This window comes from Dermacentor andersoni, chromosome 2, assembly GCF_023375885.2.
Source record: "Dermacentor andersoni chromosome 2, qqDerAnde1_hic_scaffold, whole genome shotgun sequence".
NCBI classification, from domain to species: Eukaryota; Metazoa; Arthropoda; class Arachnida; order Ixodida; family Ixodidae; genus Dermacentor; species Dermacentor andersoni.
The window spans coordinates 109,748,840-109,763,920 of record NC_092815.1 but is presented as its reverse complement, the minus strand read 5'-3'; the positions used below and the strand labels follow the sequence as shown (position 1 = coordinate 109,763,920).

At 41.3% G+C, this 15,081-nt stretch overlaps 1 protein-coding gene across 3 annotated transcripts in view; it reads right to left on the bottom strand.

Moving 5' to 3' along the window:
• The window catches only part of mute (gon-4 like protein muscle wasted), a 46,694-nt gene that overhangs the window by 29,992 nt on the left and 1,621 nt on the right, over positions 1-15,081 (bottom strand). For all 3 annotated transcript variants that reach the window (XM_050188155.3, XM_055076607.2, XM_050188156.3), the window contains exons 3-10: positions 14,913-15,068; positions 13,321-13,440; positions 9,973-10,092; positions 8,884-9,052; positions 6,338-6,457; positions 5,283-5,382; positions 2,735-2,894; positions 2,378-2,464 (exon numbers count right to left, since the gene is read on the bottom strand). In XM_050188155.3, coding sequence (XP_050044112.1) covers positions 2,378-2,464; positions 2,735-2,894; positions 5,283-5,382; positions 6,338-6,457; positions 8,884-9,052; positions 9,973-10,092; positions 13,321-13,440; positions 14,913-15,068 — 1,032 coding nt within the window. The remainder of the gene's footprint in view (positions 1-2,377; positions 2,465-2,734; positions 2,895-5,282; positions 5,383-6,337; positions 6,458-8,883; positions 9,053-9,972; positions 10,093-13,320; positions 13,441-14,912; positions 15,069-15,081) is intronic.

Sequence of the window (15,081 nt, the reverse complement as noted above, 5' to 3'; positions counted from 1 at the left end):
ATCTTTCTCGGCAGTAAGAGCTCCTGGGTCAGGTTATTGTTGACTAAACCGTACCCCTGTGCTGGCTGTCAGCAGAAGAGCATACTGCTTCAAGACCTCCCATTACCCAAACGAGTGCAATGAAAGTGCACAAGGTAGAGGTAGATCCACGAAATAAAAAGCTGACACCCCACGAGTGCAGCATAAACCTACAAAGAAAGTCCATACAGGTTTCTCGAAAAGAAGGCATCTTGAAACTTGCATGATCTGCCATTGTGGCACAGTGACTATAGCAGTCTGCTGCTAAGTGCGTGCTCGTTTCCTCACCATAATGGCTGAATTCGCATGGGGGTGGAATGTAAAAAACGCTTGTGTATTTAAAATTAGGGGCACGACATTTGTACGTCAAAATGAATACGGAGACTCTCCACTATGGCATCGCACAGAGCCTGTGTTGTGTCACTTTGAGGCATTAAACCCAATGAGTTTATTTGTTTTTTTAGTAACTTGCAAGAGTTTCTCTTTGTAGCTTCATGCAACAGTCAGATGAATGTCAGCTTTACCTCTGAAGACCATTCACATTGTGATGCTGCATGATGGAGTCGAAGAAGAGGAGGTTGAAGGACTGGGAAAGTGGTGTTTGGTGACCTGCAACCTTGTCCCTACACTACCTCAGTCATCCTGTAAACAAACCTATTTAATCGATAACAGTTCAGGTGGAGCTGCTGGGTCGTCACTCTGGACAACATCTTCTACACACCCTCCTATAAACACGGCACTTGGTTGAACTACCGCTTACTCTGCACCCAGTTACTGAACCTCCTTTTTCTTTTGTTTCTGCCACGCAACGTTGACAATATCACGTATACATGTGATATTGTGATAAGGTGCATCCATATTGCTCTTACACATACAACCTGCCCATGCAATGACTCTTTGCTACCTAGGTTTGGTGTGAGAAGCGACTTGGCTATTATGAAAGGTCACAATAACTCAGTAAACTCACCTTCTATAGCATTTCACCCCCCAAACACAGGGAATGAAAAACCACTAAGCAGAAGAGCACTCTTGGATGTATGAAATAGGCACGTTAAGCATGTCCTCAATAATGCAGTACTGAGTAGTAGCAGCGCAACCTAATCATCACTCATGTGATCCACAAGATTCTTTTGCATGCATAAGGCCACATGCGGTTTCTGCAAGATGGAACATAGCACTTTGTCTAAAAGCCTGACAGTGCACATGGCAAATGCCTTGTTAGGACATAGAGGTCCTACCAAACACGTCAAAATTCTGCCATTCACATAATGCAGGTCAATCAATGCCAAAGGTGTGACAATGCTGACAGCACTGGATTGCTTCTATGCAGAGTCCTGATCCACTTATAATTATACTACATACAATGCTACATCACCAACAACAATCAGCTGCTCCAGCACTATCTATCCTTGTAAATGTTTATGATGCAAAAATGAAGTGCATATGGAGATGTGATCATCGTAGTGCATAACATACAATAGCCAAATTACTTTCTTTACAAAAACTATCATTGGGGAACGTCGGGCATAAAATAAGTAAGGGCAAAACTCTGCTAAAAAAAAGTACCTCATTCAAATAAGATGTATAATATACAGAACATTATGTGCAATGCACCAGGATCCCTAGCTCAAGGTCAGGTGGGATCCATGCTAGTTATAACATTTACAATGATGAAACATCAAAAGCGATAATAAATCACTTTTACTACATACACATTCACAGAACAGAAGGCAGGCTGTTTCTGATATTACCTATCACAAACCTAAAGAAAGGGCTACATAATTGAAAATTAAAAATATACAAGAAGTGACAAAAGCAGGCAAATGACACAAAGGAAATAACACCCTAAACAGGCACTTATTTGGGGCTGGTATCAATGTAGATAAGCTAAGCATATGGTTTGTCACTTCGTGCAATGTTGCAGGACATAGTCCTGTGAAATCACTTGAAGAACTTGAATGACACACAACACTATCGCCAAAATCTGCCTGACGCAGAACCAAGGGCAAACATTTTCAGCCTACCAAACATCAAGCCAACAATTTTACTTAGCTGTTTATGAATGCTCATTATAAATGATCAAGGTTTCATTTTTTTTCAATCTTACCTCGGCTAAGTGCCTGCTTGAATGGTAAGCAATTCATGCAGGGAGGCATAGAAGAAGTATGGAGTTATGTGCAGAAGAGTGTGAAGCATGCCCTCTTCTGTCACTGTGCCTGTTCACTGCTAATCGTATGACTTACTTTTGCAAAACGTAATATCAGTGAACAATAAAAAAAACATCTTTTAGAGACCTGTGCTCAAACAAGACGAATAGAATGTGTTTTGCTTTTGCACCATGTAACACTACCACACTTACCAAAAGCTTACTGGCCATATCGAAATTTTTTGCGAGGTGTTCACTGTTGCTGCACAGCAGGCACATCTGCGCCAAAAGCTGGACGTGCTGCAATGTAAAGAACGTCAAAGTGGTCAAACAAATGGCCACGCAGGTATTGTCGAAAGTACAGTACAACAGATGCACAATAACTTGAACCGTGAAGAAGAAAACTCGGCAACACAAATGCCACTCACAGTTCTGCTACGCTCACAGAAGATTTGCATAGCAGGGAAAACAACCAGAATTCTTACATTTCCAGGCTGCCATTGACACTCTCGTATAAAATAAAGAACAGAAAGAGAGGAATGGATACAGCATGCATGTAGGCTTCCTTACCATCCTCATCTGTTCTTCGAGCTGCTGTATCTGGCGTGGTGTGGGTTGAGCAAGGATTTCGTGTTGCACACTCTCAGTTGCCTCCTGAAATATGTCTGCCTCCGTCTGCTCCGCAAGGCTGGCTGTGTTGGCAGTGGCACCTCCTTTGGCTGGTGATGGCCTGAATTAGTAAATACAGATGAAGTGAGCTGAAATGAGTTGAAGAACATGCAGTGGGCAATAAAAGTTTTTGAGCATTATCTTAATTGTGCTGTAACACTGAATTATCTGAGATTGAATGGTTGAATGTCTATGGTACACCGCATTCCAGGAGGACCACTCCTTGGTCTGACTGATGATTGCAACACGCAGCTAGGAAATCAAGTTCTTGCCTCTGCTACTGGTCACAGAGCAAAAAAATGCACAATCTAACATCGGAGGGCAAGACAATTCTATTGTCCCATCTTCGATACTTTACGCCCAAGCATGAACTACAACTCCCTCGCTGGAACATGCCGCAATAAGCAAGACTAGGAGTGATCATGTCAACACATCATCCTGGTGCTAAGAGCACTTTTTTGAGGAGAAGGCTTTAGTCAGGGGCTGCCATCTAAACACACAGGAATGGAGAAATAAATTTTATCAGCAGTCACTGCATGAAATTTGATAATGCTTGTTGTACTTAAAAGAAAAAGTTGAAAGATAGCGACTGTAGGGACCAAATTTTTTATTTAAGCTGTCGATTTTTAAAAATAAAAATAACTGAAGATTTCAACGTAACAACACCATTAAAGGTACTGACAACTAATTTTCATGGCACCTTCTTCTTTTTCTTCTTGTTCTCTTTATTATTATTATTATTATTATTATTTTAATACACTGGAATGCTTACCGGTCAAACTGTCTAATCATGAAGTGGTAATGTGGGAGATGCTGTGGAACATTTCTTTATCAGAATCTTTCATCTGCAGTGAGGATGTGATCATTCGCTGGAAGCATGCTGAAAACAGTGACAGCTGAGCTTGACTGCTATAATACGCTGGCATTGGCGGGAGGCAGAAGACAAGTGCGGCCGTAGCTGAGGGAAAGTATTATTTTACTTATCAAGCCGATGTTCCTGCAATACATGTTTTTTGAAGTGTTATTATTTCTAGAATAATAGCTATGTATTTTTATGGTTGCCTGTCCAGCTGCTTGGTCATTAACGAGCCAAGAGTTTTTTTCTGCCAAGCCATGTTCTCGAAACGTGGTACACAGCTCAGCATATTGCCATAGACACACGTGTGCTGATATTGTAGGGCTGGTACCCTTAACAGTGCAACTAATCGGTGGCATATTGTGTCTCACAGGGAGACCACACAACTCTGGATACTGACTCGCAAACTCGGGCACGTGCAACAGCATGTACGCCACGATGTACTGTGAGACGCGTGTGCCACTTATTAGCATAGACTTTCCTTACTTCGTAGTACGCACAGAATAAAGCACAAGCATCTAATAATATACGAACTGCAATTTTAAGCAATAAGTATTGCTGTTTATAACAACAGCTGACTCACATACAGTAATCTCATACACTACATCTGGCGTACTGAGATTTCACTGCCAAGCCGTGTCACTTAGTGGTTTTTGAGACTTTCTTTGCCAATTTAGAATTATAATTTCTACTTAGGTCGCATAGGGCTGGTTTCTATCACTACAAATCACTGTCATTTCATTTCCATCAACATCTCATAACACGTTCTGGACAGTTGTCAGTCCCTTTAAGTTTGCAAGTCTAACTAAGCAATGAAAAACGATATCACAATTCTGTAACTGCACCTAGTAATACATCTAAAGTGGACAAAATTGTGTTATAGAGCCCTCTGAATAATATCACTAATTTGTGAGTATGACTTGGCAAAACCCTCAATAAACATTACAATAAATTCACGTAAGCTGTAAATTCATAAATCAAATTTGTCTGCTTTAGATGCTCTAACTTGTGCTGTTTATAGAACTGTGACATCTGCATTGGGTGCAGAGTTACAGATTTGTAAACATAGTGCTTCTATTCTTATTTAAACTTACCAACTTACGGGAATATATTTGTAAAACATGTCTGGCCCTAACCAAAAAGATTTGCTTTACTACAGTTGCTAGAATTTAACTTACTTTCTCAAATGCAACAAATTTGATTAAAACAGGTCCAGCAGTTGTCCCATAAAGTATTTCTGCGTTTTAGACGTATCTGAATAGGGAAATAGGGAATAGGGAAGTTAGCCTCGAGCTAAAGCTTTCTCTTAAAAACAGCACCATGATGGAACACAGCAAAGGAGATAGAACGCAGAACATGATACACACACAGCTAATAGTGTTCTCCTCGGTGTCATGTTGCAAACTGCCAACTATTTCACACGTAATTCAAGCTATGTGGAGGTAGCCGGATATATTTTTCAGGACACATCATGAAATGTTGTGAAGCAGTGGTTTAGCACAAAATCTGAGCAACCAAAAATAAACTTGCATCCAGCCATTCATCTCCATCTGTACAAGTAGGCACAAGGATGGTAAAGGGACTTGTGCTTACTTTACTGGAACTAACAGCGCGTCTTCCTCCTCTTCATTGTCCAAGAGCTCCCGTGTGGCTGCTTGCATGAGCTCAGTCATTAGGTCGCTCACTTCTTTCTCTGAAGATAAAAGGGAAGCCATAGAGGATGCTTGAAAGGCGCTACCTCTAAGCACACCAACAATCGGCTCATAACACTCTATATTGAGTCCAAGGTAAGACATATGCACATGCAAAGCTATCTATGCACACAAATTAAAAGCTACGAAGAAAAAATCACTGTTAATCATTGTATGGAAACTAAAGCCCGCAATATTTTTCTTGAACCAAACTTGAACAGGACAGTTAGTTCACTTCTCAACATCAACTACTTTATTTATTTACGGTTAGAAGTTTCAAGAAGTTGGAAAAATAACAATTACAAAGAATAGAGACAATTAAAATTCATGCAAATTGTAATAACGAAAGTGATTAAAAAATAATACAGAGCACAAAAATTTTATGCCACATACAATCAAACACTTACACAAATATGAAAGTTGAAGCACTATGGGGATGGGAAAATATCACACTGCACATGAACAACTGAATAAGAAAGCCGATTACACATGGCCTCCAGGATAGGGTATTGCACAGATGAACTATTTTATTCAAGAAAGTATCCAAACAAAAACAAGCATGCATAACATAGCAGTATATCACTAATGTAAACATGAAAACATGCTGCTTTAATATGTCTGCAACAATAGTATTAGTTAATTAATGAATTACAGTCTTTGACCATCCTTGGAAATAAGTCACACCTATTGCTGTTCTTGATAATGCAGAAAAACTAACCATAAAAAAAGGCAGCATGAAAGCAGAATTTAACCATGTATCCTTCCACTGAGTGTACAGTCAGACTGCCACATTGTGCTAGCAAGCAGAGAAAGCGACGCAGCAAATGATTCTAGACGAGAAAAACCTGCTAAATGTCTAGCTGCAAGAAGTGCTTATCATTACAATGCCTCGCAACATCCACAGAGGGAAGATAACCGAAAGAGAGACAGATATTAAAAAAAAAGGAGGGGGCTCACGAGGTATCTTGACAGCCTGGTCATTGCGAACATCCCAAGAGTCGACTTCATTCTCTTCTTCCTCATCCTGAATGGTGTATTCAGGATCTTCTACATCATCTTCGTGGGTGTCTTCTTGTTCTGCAATGAGCAAGTGCACACAAGAATTACTACTGCTAATACTTTTAAATGCACAGCTGCACAACAGAGAGAGAGAGAGAGAGAGAACAAGAAAATAAAGGAGGGCACATTTACCTTGAAAATATTAGCATGCACTAACAGCACTGTGAAAGTGAGGGCTACGGATTATTTCCAGGTGCCTGGGATTTCACAACATGCAATAGAATATATTTATTTATAAGTAAACCTACCGTAAAAATGTAGCCACCATGCTTGTCAATATTTTTAAACTTGTTTTTTCCATGTTGAAATTGAAAGCTCACACATCAGAATGCCTTAGTCGCTGAGACATGGTGGCACTTAGTGGTCACAATTATGCTTTCCTCCAAATCCTGTGAGGCGATACACGAGCAATGTAACATGTGAACAGTCTTTATGTGATGCCCTCCTAAAAGATATCCTGCTAGCCTCTAACTGGAGGCAGCTCAATAAGTCCTAGTATACAGTGGAGCCTTATTTGACGTCACTCGCCGAGGGGCATCCCTGTGGCTTTTCTCTCCTTCTGACTCGGGACATAGTTAAGCATTGGGACCTTCTTGGGATATTTTCGTAAGCCAAACACTTTTTACTTATCTTCAGTCATTAGATGGCATGGGTACCATTGCAGCCCACTATGGTGCAGTCTTGCTATATTGGTGTGATAGATACAAAGGGAATTCCTTTGTGTCCTACAGTGAGACCAAATTCTTACACTTGCTTTTAATTTCAATATACAAATAAGGAGATGAAAGAGCGAAACAGAGAAACCAATTTGGGGCTGTATGCACGGTGTAGAAAGACGTGTTGCATATAAAATTAATTATATATCAATAGATACAGTACTTTAGTCAACACATTTCACATCCGTTGAACTGATGCTGGTGGGTGAATGCTTGAATTAAGAATAGTGGTTGAAATGCATGAGCACCTTTTGTATGTACAGAATCAGTCAAATCCAAGTCAAACCAATAAAAGTCAACTATACCCAGCCTTTGACATTCTAAAGCAAAGCAAGTCTAAGAGGTCGGATGGTTAGAGAGGCTCTTTGCGTTACAAATGTTAAAGGGGTCCTGAACCACCCCTCGGGCTTGGTGAAAAACGCAGTTCACATATACATACATTGCTGTGAACATCTCAGCCAAATTTTGCACTTGTGCACGGCGCATGGAGCTTGCAATCTGAGCGCGAAGACACATTTTTCTCAAGCACTCTCTTTTCAACAGAAGCATGCGCCTCGCTATTTTCTGGACACATTACTTCATAATATAGCAGATTCCCATATGCGGCTGCTATTGGCCAATAGGTGACATCAATAAAGAAGGGTGTTTGGATCAGTGCACTTCTTCCTACTGTTACTGTGTACATTTCTTGATGCAGCTTAATAAACAGGCTGAAGTAAGCGAAAATCTGCTTTCGAATTCCGATAAGAATTGCATACTTCAGGAAGAAGCCGACCATTGTCTGCTCATGCTCAGCCGCAGTCACCCACACAGAAATCGAAACTTTGGCCACCCTGCCTAAAAGTGTCGTAGCCATCGGGTCTCGCTAATTTAGACTAGTTTTGAACACATCAGCTAGCTTCTGACCACGTGAAACTTAAGGTCAGACCACATGCATGCTTGCCAGCGCATGCTCCCTCCTGGCCACTCCTGGTCAGACGCCTTGGCAGACTTCGCTTGATACTGAACTGTTGATAGTGCTTCAACATGCACAAGTTGGATACGGCTAGTTTGTGTCGGTCATGCTGGTGCAGGACAAAGCAAGTCTGCACCACGTAGCACAGCCAGACTGGAAGCACGTGAGCATGAGCACACACTCAAGCCCTGTCATATGCACAAAGAAAATGCTGCGCACACGCACTTTGGTTGTGTGTAGCTGCGGTCTGTTATCTAGCGTAGACACCGTGGTCGCCGCGGCTTGCTGCGACGAGTCCAATGGCTGACAGCACTGTGGCTCGCTGAGGACAACCGCATTTGGTTACGTTTGGTGCATCGTGGGTGCCCAAATCGGAAGTAATGATGTCTACTTGAACATCCAAAATCAAATTTGAACTGTGCGCCATGGTGACATTTGGTAGGAGGAGCGTTGTAAGCATGCCCCTCTCCATCGTAGCCTTCGCAGTGCAAGCTACTGAAGAAACAGGAGCACAGCGAACGGGATCATATGCAACCTTTGATTGCCAATAACTCCACTTCTTCTGGATGCATTGAATTGCCTTCTGTGGCAAAGTATTTTTGAAATAGTCTATTTTAACTTCAAATGTATTTCTCGACGTCAATAAAAAATCGTTCAGGGCCCGTTTAAAGGCTTATTTATAAACAGCCTGCGCCATGTGTTACCATCAACTTCATCATGGAAATACCTTACCCTCCTGTAATTCACAAAGTGAAAAGAATTAGTGTACTTACCAAAAGGCTTTACAAGTGAGACAAGAAACTCCTTCCACTCCTCATCATCACACTCAGTGTCATACATGTCAGTGGTGATGTCTGGAGCAATAAACTGAGCCTCGATGCACTCGAGGGGAGTGTCGTGAAGTGGAAGTTTTGAGCGGGTACGTTCGGCAATACCACTCTCCTGCACATGGAAACATTCAGGTGAGTAACAAGCAGCTTTGCCGCATAGCAGTCAGAAAGGATAAAAAGACAGAATGACTACTGACTAGTTTGTGACTCACCTAATGATTTTGATTTAGCCCGAAACTGAATCTGACAGCTTCAAAATTGGCTCTTCAAGCCCATGCATTATGGACCCTCTTTAAAACCTACAAGTCAGCTCTCCTTCACAGCAAAAGCTCTTTCACCATGGTGATGAAGTCCTTTCTTAAGACAAAACTTAGGTATAATGTGCCATATCTGCATACACACACACACATGTGCACACACATGCACACAAGTTAAACGATAGAAGACAGCTGTAGACTTGTCAGCACACTTGAAGCAGGTGTTTTTTTTTTTTTGTTTTTTACTTTGAACAGTTTTATTTTCTGTGCATATCACAGCAGCTCTGTGTACGAACTGGACCATCATTTTGGCCAATTTTTTTTTTTACTTAGCCTTAATAGAAAATGTGCATGCAAACCATCGCTTCTTTCATCCCGCACCCAAACCACAATGCCAATGACATCACTAATGTTACCACAGACTTCATGGTAATTTAGCATAAGACTTGCTACAGTTAGTGATGTTTTAAAGAGTCGCTTTAGGAATCAAAGTCGCACAACGACCAGTCTTTCACTTTATTGCATCTTCTGGCACACAAAGCACCCACTGTTGGTATGAAAGTAACCTGCCTCCTACTCTGGAAATGCAAGCAAGGTTGCTAGCCTAACTAAATGTGTACTGTGCTTTGATGCGCCCTTAATGACTTGGACCTCAAGTTGCCCATCTCCTCCGTGAGAACCCTGCTGTCCACTTTGCCTGTCCATTAACATGAGACAAAACGAGAATTTCTGCTCCCCCCAAAATAATGCTTGCATCCTCTGGTGATGTACTCACAGCTCCTGCATCACTAGGGTCCTGCTTTTCTGGGCTCTCCAATGCTGCGTCTGAGGTGGGTGGGGAGAATGGGGCGCTTGTTGCCACTGATGAGGGCGGCTCAGTAATGTCATCTTCACTCTAGACAAAACAAGACCAGCTGTTCTTACGAAACAATAAGCAACCTGTCATGCAGCATCAACTGACACACCAGCGTAACATAGTTTCTGGTGAAAGGAGAAAAAAAATAGGTGCAAAAATGGCCAAACTGCAGATCGAAGGAGTAAATTGTTTTATTAAATGCGCTCGTACCAGCACAGCACAAGAAAACATTGACTATTTGTATACAGGAGCAGATTCACCGGTCTGTTCAACATAGCAGTAAATTGGGGAAGAGTTAAGGCTGAAGCCATGGCATTTGGCAGGCTAGATGACCTTTAACCGATCACGGGAAGCCGTGTACTTGTTGCATTAGACAAGTTAACCAAAAAAGTGCTATAAGCGTACAAAATTGACCATTGCAAGTGTGATCCTATCTACAGCTCTTATGCATGTATATTTGGAAAAAAGAAAAAAATCTTCTTTTTTGTGCAGTCTTGTGATTGGTGATAAGAAAGCCTCATGTGAAGTTATACATATGTTAAAGAAAATAAAAAAGAAGGTTCTTCTACTAAAAAAAAATTCCCTTGCCAGTTGGCCATGCATGTGTTTGTGTGTCTCTTCTTTGGTCATGTTTTTGAGTGCTGCAGTTTGGTGCACATAGTGTGGCAGAGGAGCATTTCATTCATAATATAACACAATGAACCTGCGTTCTAGTCGTGAACTCTGTTACATTGCAACCTTCTCAGTTGTACTTCAATGACTGCAGTAGATCAATGAACGTTCTGATTGAATAATAAGGGGAAATGAGACGTCCACCCATACGTAGCTAAGTACTACAAAGGAAAGCCATTTCCCCTTATTAATTACTTCTCTCCTCCTTGCGGGTTTCCACAGAACTACTGCGTCAAACTCTTGTCTTTGCCTCGAGTTGTTGACAAATTTGACTTCAGCCTGCCATCTGCTAGCCACCTGGTTAGCTCAGATGGTAGAGAGGCTGCCCCGGAAAGGCAGTAGTCCCGGGTTCGAGTCTTGGACCAGGACGAATTTTTTTTTGAACTGCAAGGCTTTTCTTTCGAGGAACCCGTATGGCTTTCTATTGTAGCACTTAGCTACATTTGGGTGGACATCTCATTTCCCCTTATTAATTACTTCTCTCCACCTTGCGGGTTTCCGCAAAACTATTACGTCAAACTGATTGAATGATTCCTTCTTCAATCAAATAATATTTTTCTAGCCACTTAATCAGTTGAACTCAGCTCATGAGACCTGTGTGCACAGCACAGACACATGAGTTGAAAGCACATGAGACAAGTGTGCTTTCAAAATCCTACTTCTAGCTGTGTTTGGATTATGTCTATCTAAAATTTTTGTCTACCTAAAGTTTGTCTTTAGATAGACATGTCTATCTAAAGTTTTTTTTGATCCATCTATCAAATTATGTCTATCTAAAGTTTTTTGAAGCTCCTGATCCATTTGGAAACTAATTTCTCTTGACGTCAACATGCAAATATCACATAGGGAGACGGCAAAAGGCAGAAACTGCAGCGAGATGACATTTTCACATTGGCACTAGAAAAAGCACAGGAAGTAAAGCAGGCATTTCAGTGCGACACAAGTACATGCATTGTGACATTAGTACAGAACAATAGTAGTGCAGCCAGTTTAGGATTTGGAGCACTTTTTGGAGCCGGAAAGAAAGCAGTTTTAGAGCAGTTTAGGAGCAGCCACAACAGCCTTTTGGAGCAGTTTAGGAGCAGAAAAATTGGCCTTTTTCTAACACTTGGAGCTGTACAGCAGTAATGAGTTTGGTGCAGCTTGTTATTACTGCACAATCGGCAAATGCTGCTCAACAGTTCACAAAGTCACAAAGCCAACAGTCAGAAGCAGCCAGTGAAATGTGTCTTGCCCACGAACAGTATGCCATGCATGGTGTATTTGCAAGGAGACTTTGATTTGGGTAAGAAACTTTTATAAACAATTACATAAAAATTTTTTGACATAATAGTTGCGCAGAAACCTGCAAGGTGGAGAGAAGTAATTAATAACGAGAAAATGAGACATTTTCTCTTTATTAATAAAATTTTGTAGGCTAGCAAGAACAAAGCTATGCGACCAGGCATAAAACAGACAAAAATGGCAACAATTTGTGGAGCCAGACATAAAACAAAAAGTGATGCAAATGCCTTATGTGCATTCCAAATAACATATGTGCTTTGATATGCTTTACCTCAATACATAAAATATGAAGTGCATTCAATACAATGCTTGAAGCTATGAAAAGAGACCAATGTGTGTCTATAAACAGCATCCAGAACGAGAAAAAGATGGCTGCTATAACATACACTCACTTTCACTGAGAACTGATTTGTCGGCTTTCTGAGAGTTGTGCGGCCTCTGCGAATAGATTCGGTGCGAATAGAATGGTCTATTCGGTGCTAAATCGTAACTTTAGTCGCTGACACCCGACCGACCCAACAAAACAGTGTCACTCACGCCTAATGGCCTAGGCAGTGGGCCCGTGATGAAAATCATTGTTGGCCAATGTAATACAAGCCAGTCGCAAGCCATCGCAGAAAGCTTGCTGATAATGTGCTCATACGAGTGGCTCATCGGCAATTGTTTCCAATACTGACAGCAATTGAAGCACCGTAACTGCACTACGGCACTTATAAGCCATGTAACTGCGCTATATGGCTTATTCGGGTGGCCAATCCTCGTCGTCACGTATGGGAACTGTTTCAATTGGTATTGTCAACCAGGATGAACCGTGTACCGATGCAGAACAGGTGTCATGGAAAAGGTGCGTGCAAGGCACCGACATCAACCAAGTGTTCCACCAAACATTTTTTAAAATTGAATAACATAGACAATGGATTTGTGAATTGAATTATCTGAACATTTACATTTCAACTCGTACTCATATATTCTCCTTCTGAAAACGTTAAACAGTGCAAGCAGGAGAAGATAGTGCACTTTGGCGCAGTTGGCACAAATAGTACTTGAGTGGTACCCACTCAAGTACAGGCACAGGCAAGTAGAATTATAGCAAAATGGCGCATTTGGGCCCACCGCTGTGCTTAGCTCTTATCATCTGAAACAATAGTGTGTTTGCTTAGCTGTAATGCTCGAGCACACTCCCCACAAATGAAAAGCCAGCTAGGCTAACCTTTCCAGTTATCATTAAACTTTCTCTCTGTCCAAAATGAAGTCTCAATGTCAACAATGTTATTTCAATCTGCAGCCACAAGTTACCAGGCACATACATACCTCTTCAGATGCAGGGTGGTACTCTTCATCAGAGCTGCTCTCATCAGGGAACTCCTGCTGAAGCAGCTGCTGTGAGCCACTAGGTGTGGAGAGCTTCATCGGTGAGACTTGCCACAGGAGCTGCGTATGTGCAAGTTTCGGCGTGCATAAGGAATAGTTGGGCACTAATTATGCGAAACCTGCATTTAGAACAAATAGTTTGTCATCTGTCAACATTTCTAGCCAAACAAATCTTGCAATAAGCGTGGTCGCCTGATTGCCAGGACCAGGTGATTAGGATACCATAATGACCTGGTCACCATGCCAGTTCAGTTAGGAGAAATGGATGAATAGAATATTGCATACATAAGAGTGTGCTAGCAAAAGCCTTCACAACTGTCTGAAATTTCAAATTGCCCTATGTGGTGCACCAGATTCTTAGTGCCAAATTTCTCTAGAAGGTCCATGTCGCTCACTCCTCAACCTTCACATTCAACTTATTTTTCCCTAGTATTCAAACAGCCTTGGGCCATCTGATTTGTTTCTCATTTCAATTTTTGAAGGCACTGTTGGTTCTTTATGATTGCTGGCATGTGTGATGTCTTTATTCTCCACTTTTACTGGAGTCGCAAGTTTAGTGAAGACAAAAGCTAAGCAGGTACGTATGGATCAAACTTTTATGATGATGTTTGAAATTCAGGTAGCAACACTAGCATACCACACTACTACAACATTGCTATGCTAGATTACAGAGGGCAACATGTGCATAGCCTGATGAACCTGAACAATCACTGGGTTGGCACTACGACAGCAGACCTTAATAAGCAGTTTTTGGACGACAGGTTTTGTGTTAATTTCCATAATACAGCACTGATTACACACACGCCTTGTCAACTCATACCTAAGTTTAAGTCCAATAATAAATAGCTTCCTTTAACTTTAATGCTTTATGGAATGTGAAGGGGCTTATGAAGCAGGATTGACTGCAGTAGGCAGACCTTGAGAATACTTCACAACAACATTACAACCAGAAGTTTCAGAAGCCCCCCAAAAAGAAGAATGCCCTTTTGCTTTCACAAATGGTTGCCTTGTTCTCTGTTAAGTATTGTAAGGATTACTGAAGACTTGCTGTGTACACTTTATACTTCATTGCTAGAATGCCCTTTTTAAGATGTTCCTGCTCAAGTAACATCATAATTATAATAACCTATACTGCTTGCATATATGTACATATGTGCACATTAAATTTTTTTATTATTGTTATTTTCTTTATCTACTGGTGTTTTTCAACGCTAGAAAGTAAGTTCCATACGGGTTTGTTTCCACATGAGTAGTGGTATTTTGTGTGAATAATTTCCATTTGTTCAGAACCAGCAACATTGCTTAAGGCCCAGTGTGCTTAATCAACTCAGTTCTCTTTGACATTACAGGTGTCAGTGGTGACGATAGACCACAATAGAAGGCAAGGATAGTTATGACACTAGCTCTGAAACTGAAAACCGACATGCAAAAGTTGTGAAGCATCACAAAGTGTCAATAATACGCGCAAAATGCCAATAATATAGATCCCTTATTTTAGCCACAGCAGTGTGTGCATTACAGCACCTACTTACATGCGGCTGCTTCTCCATGATCTCCCTCGCCTTGGCCCTCGTGAACTTTGGCTCATAGGGCAACGAACTGAGGTCTGCTCCCGATTCTTCGGCTGCCACATGGGAAAGCATTGTGTTCTGCAGCATGGCTAAGACGCGGTTGTTTGACACCACCCTCTGAAAGAAGACA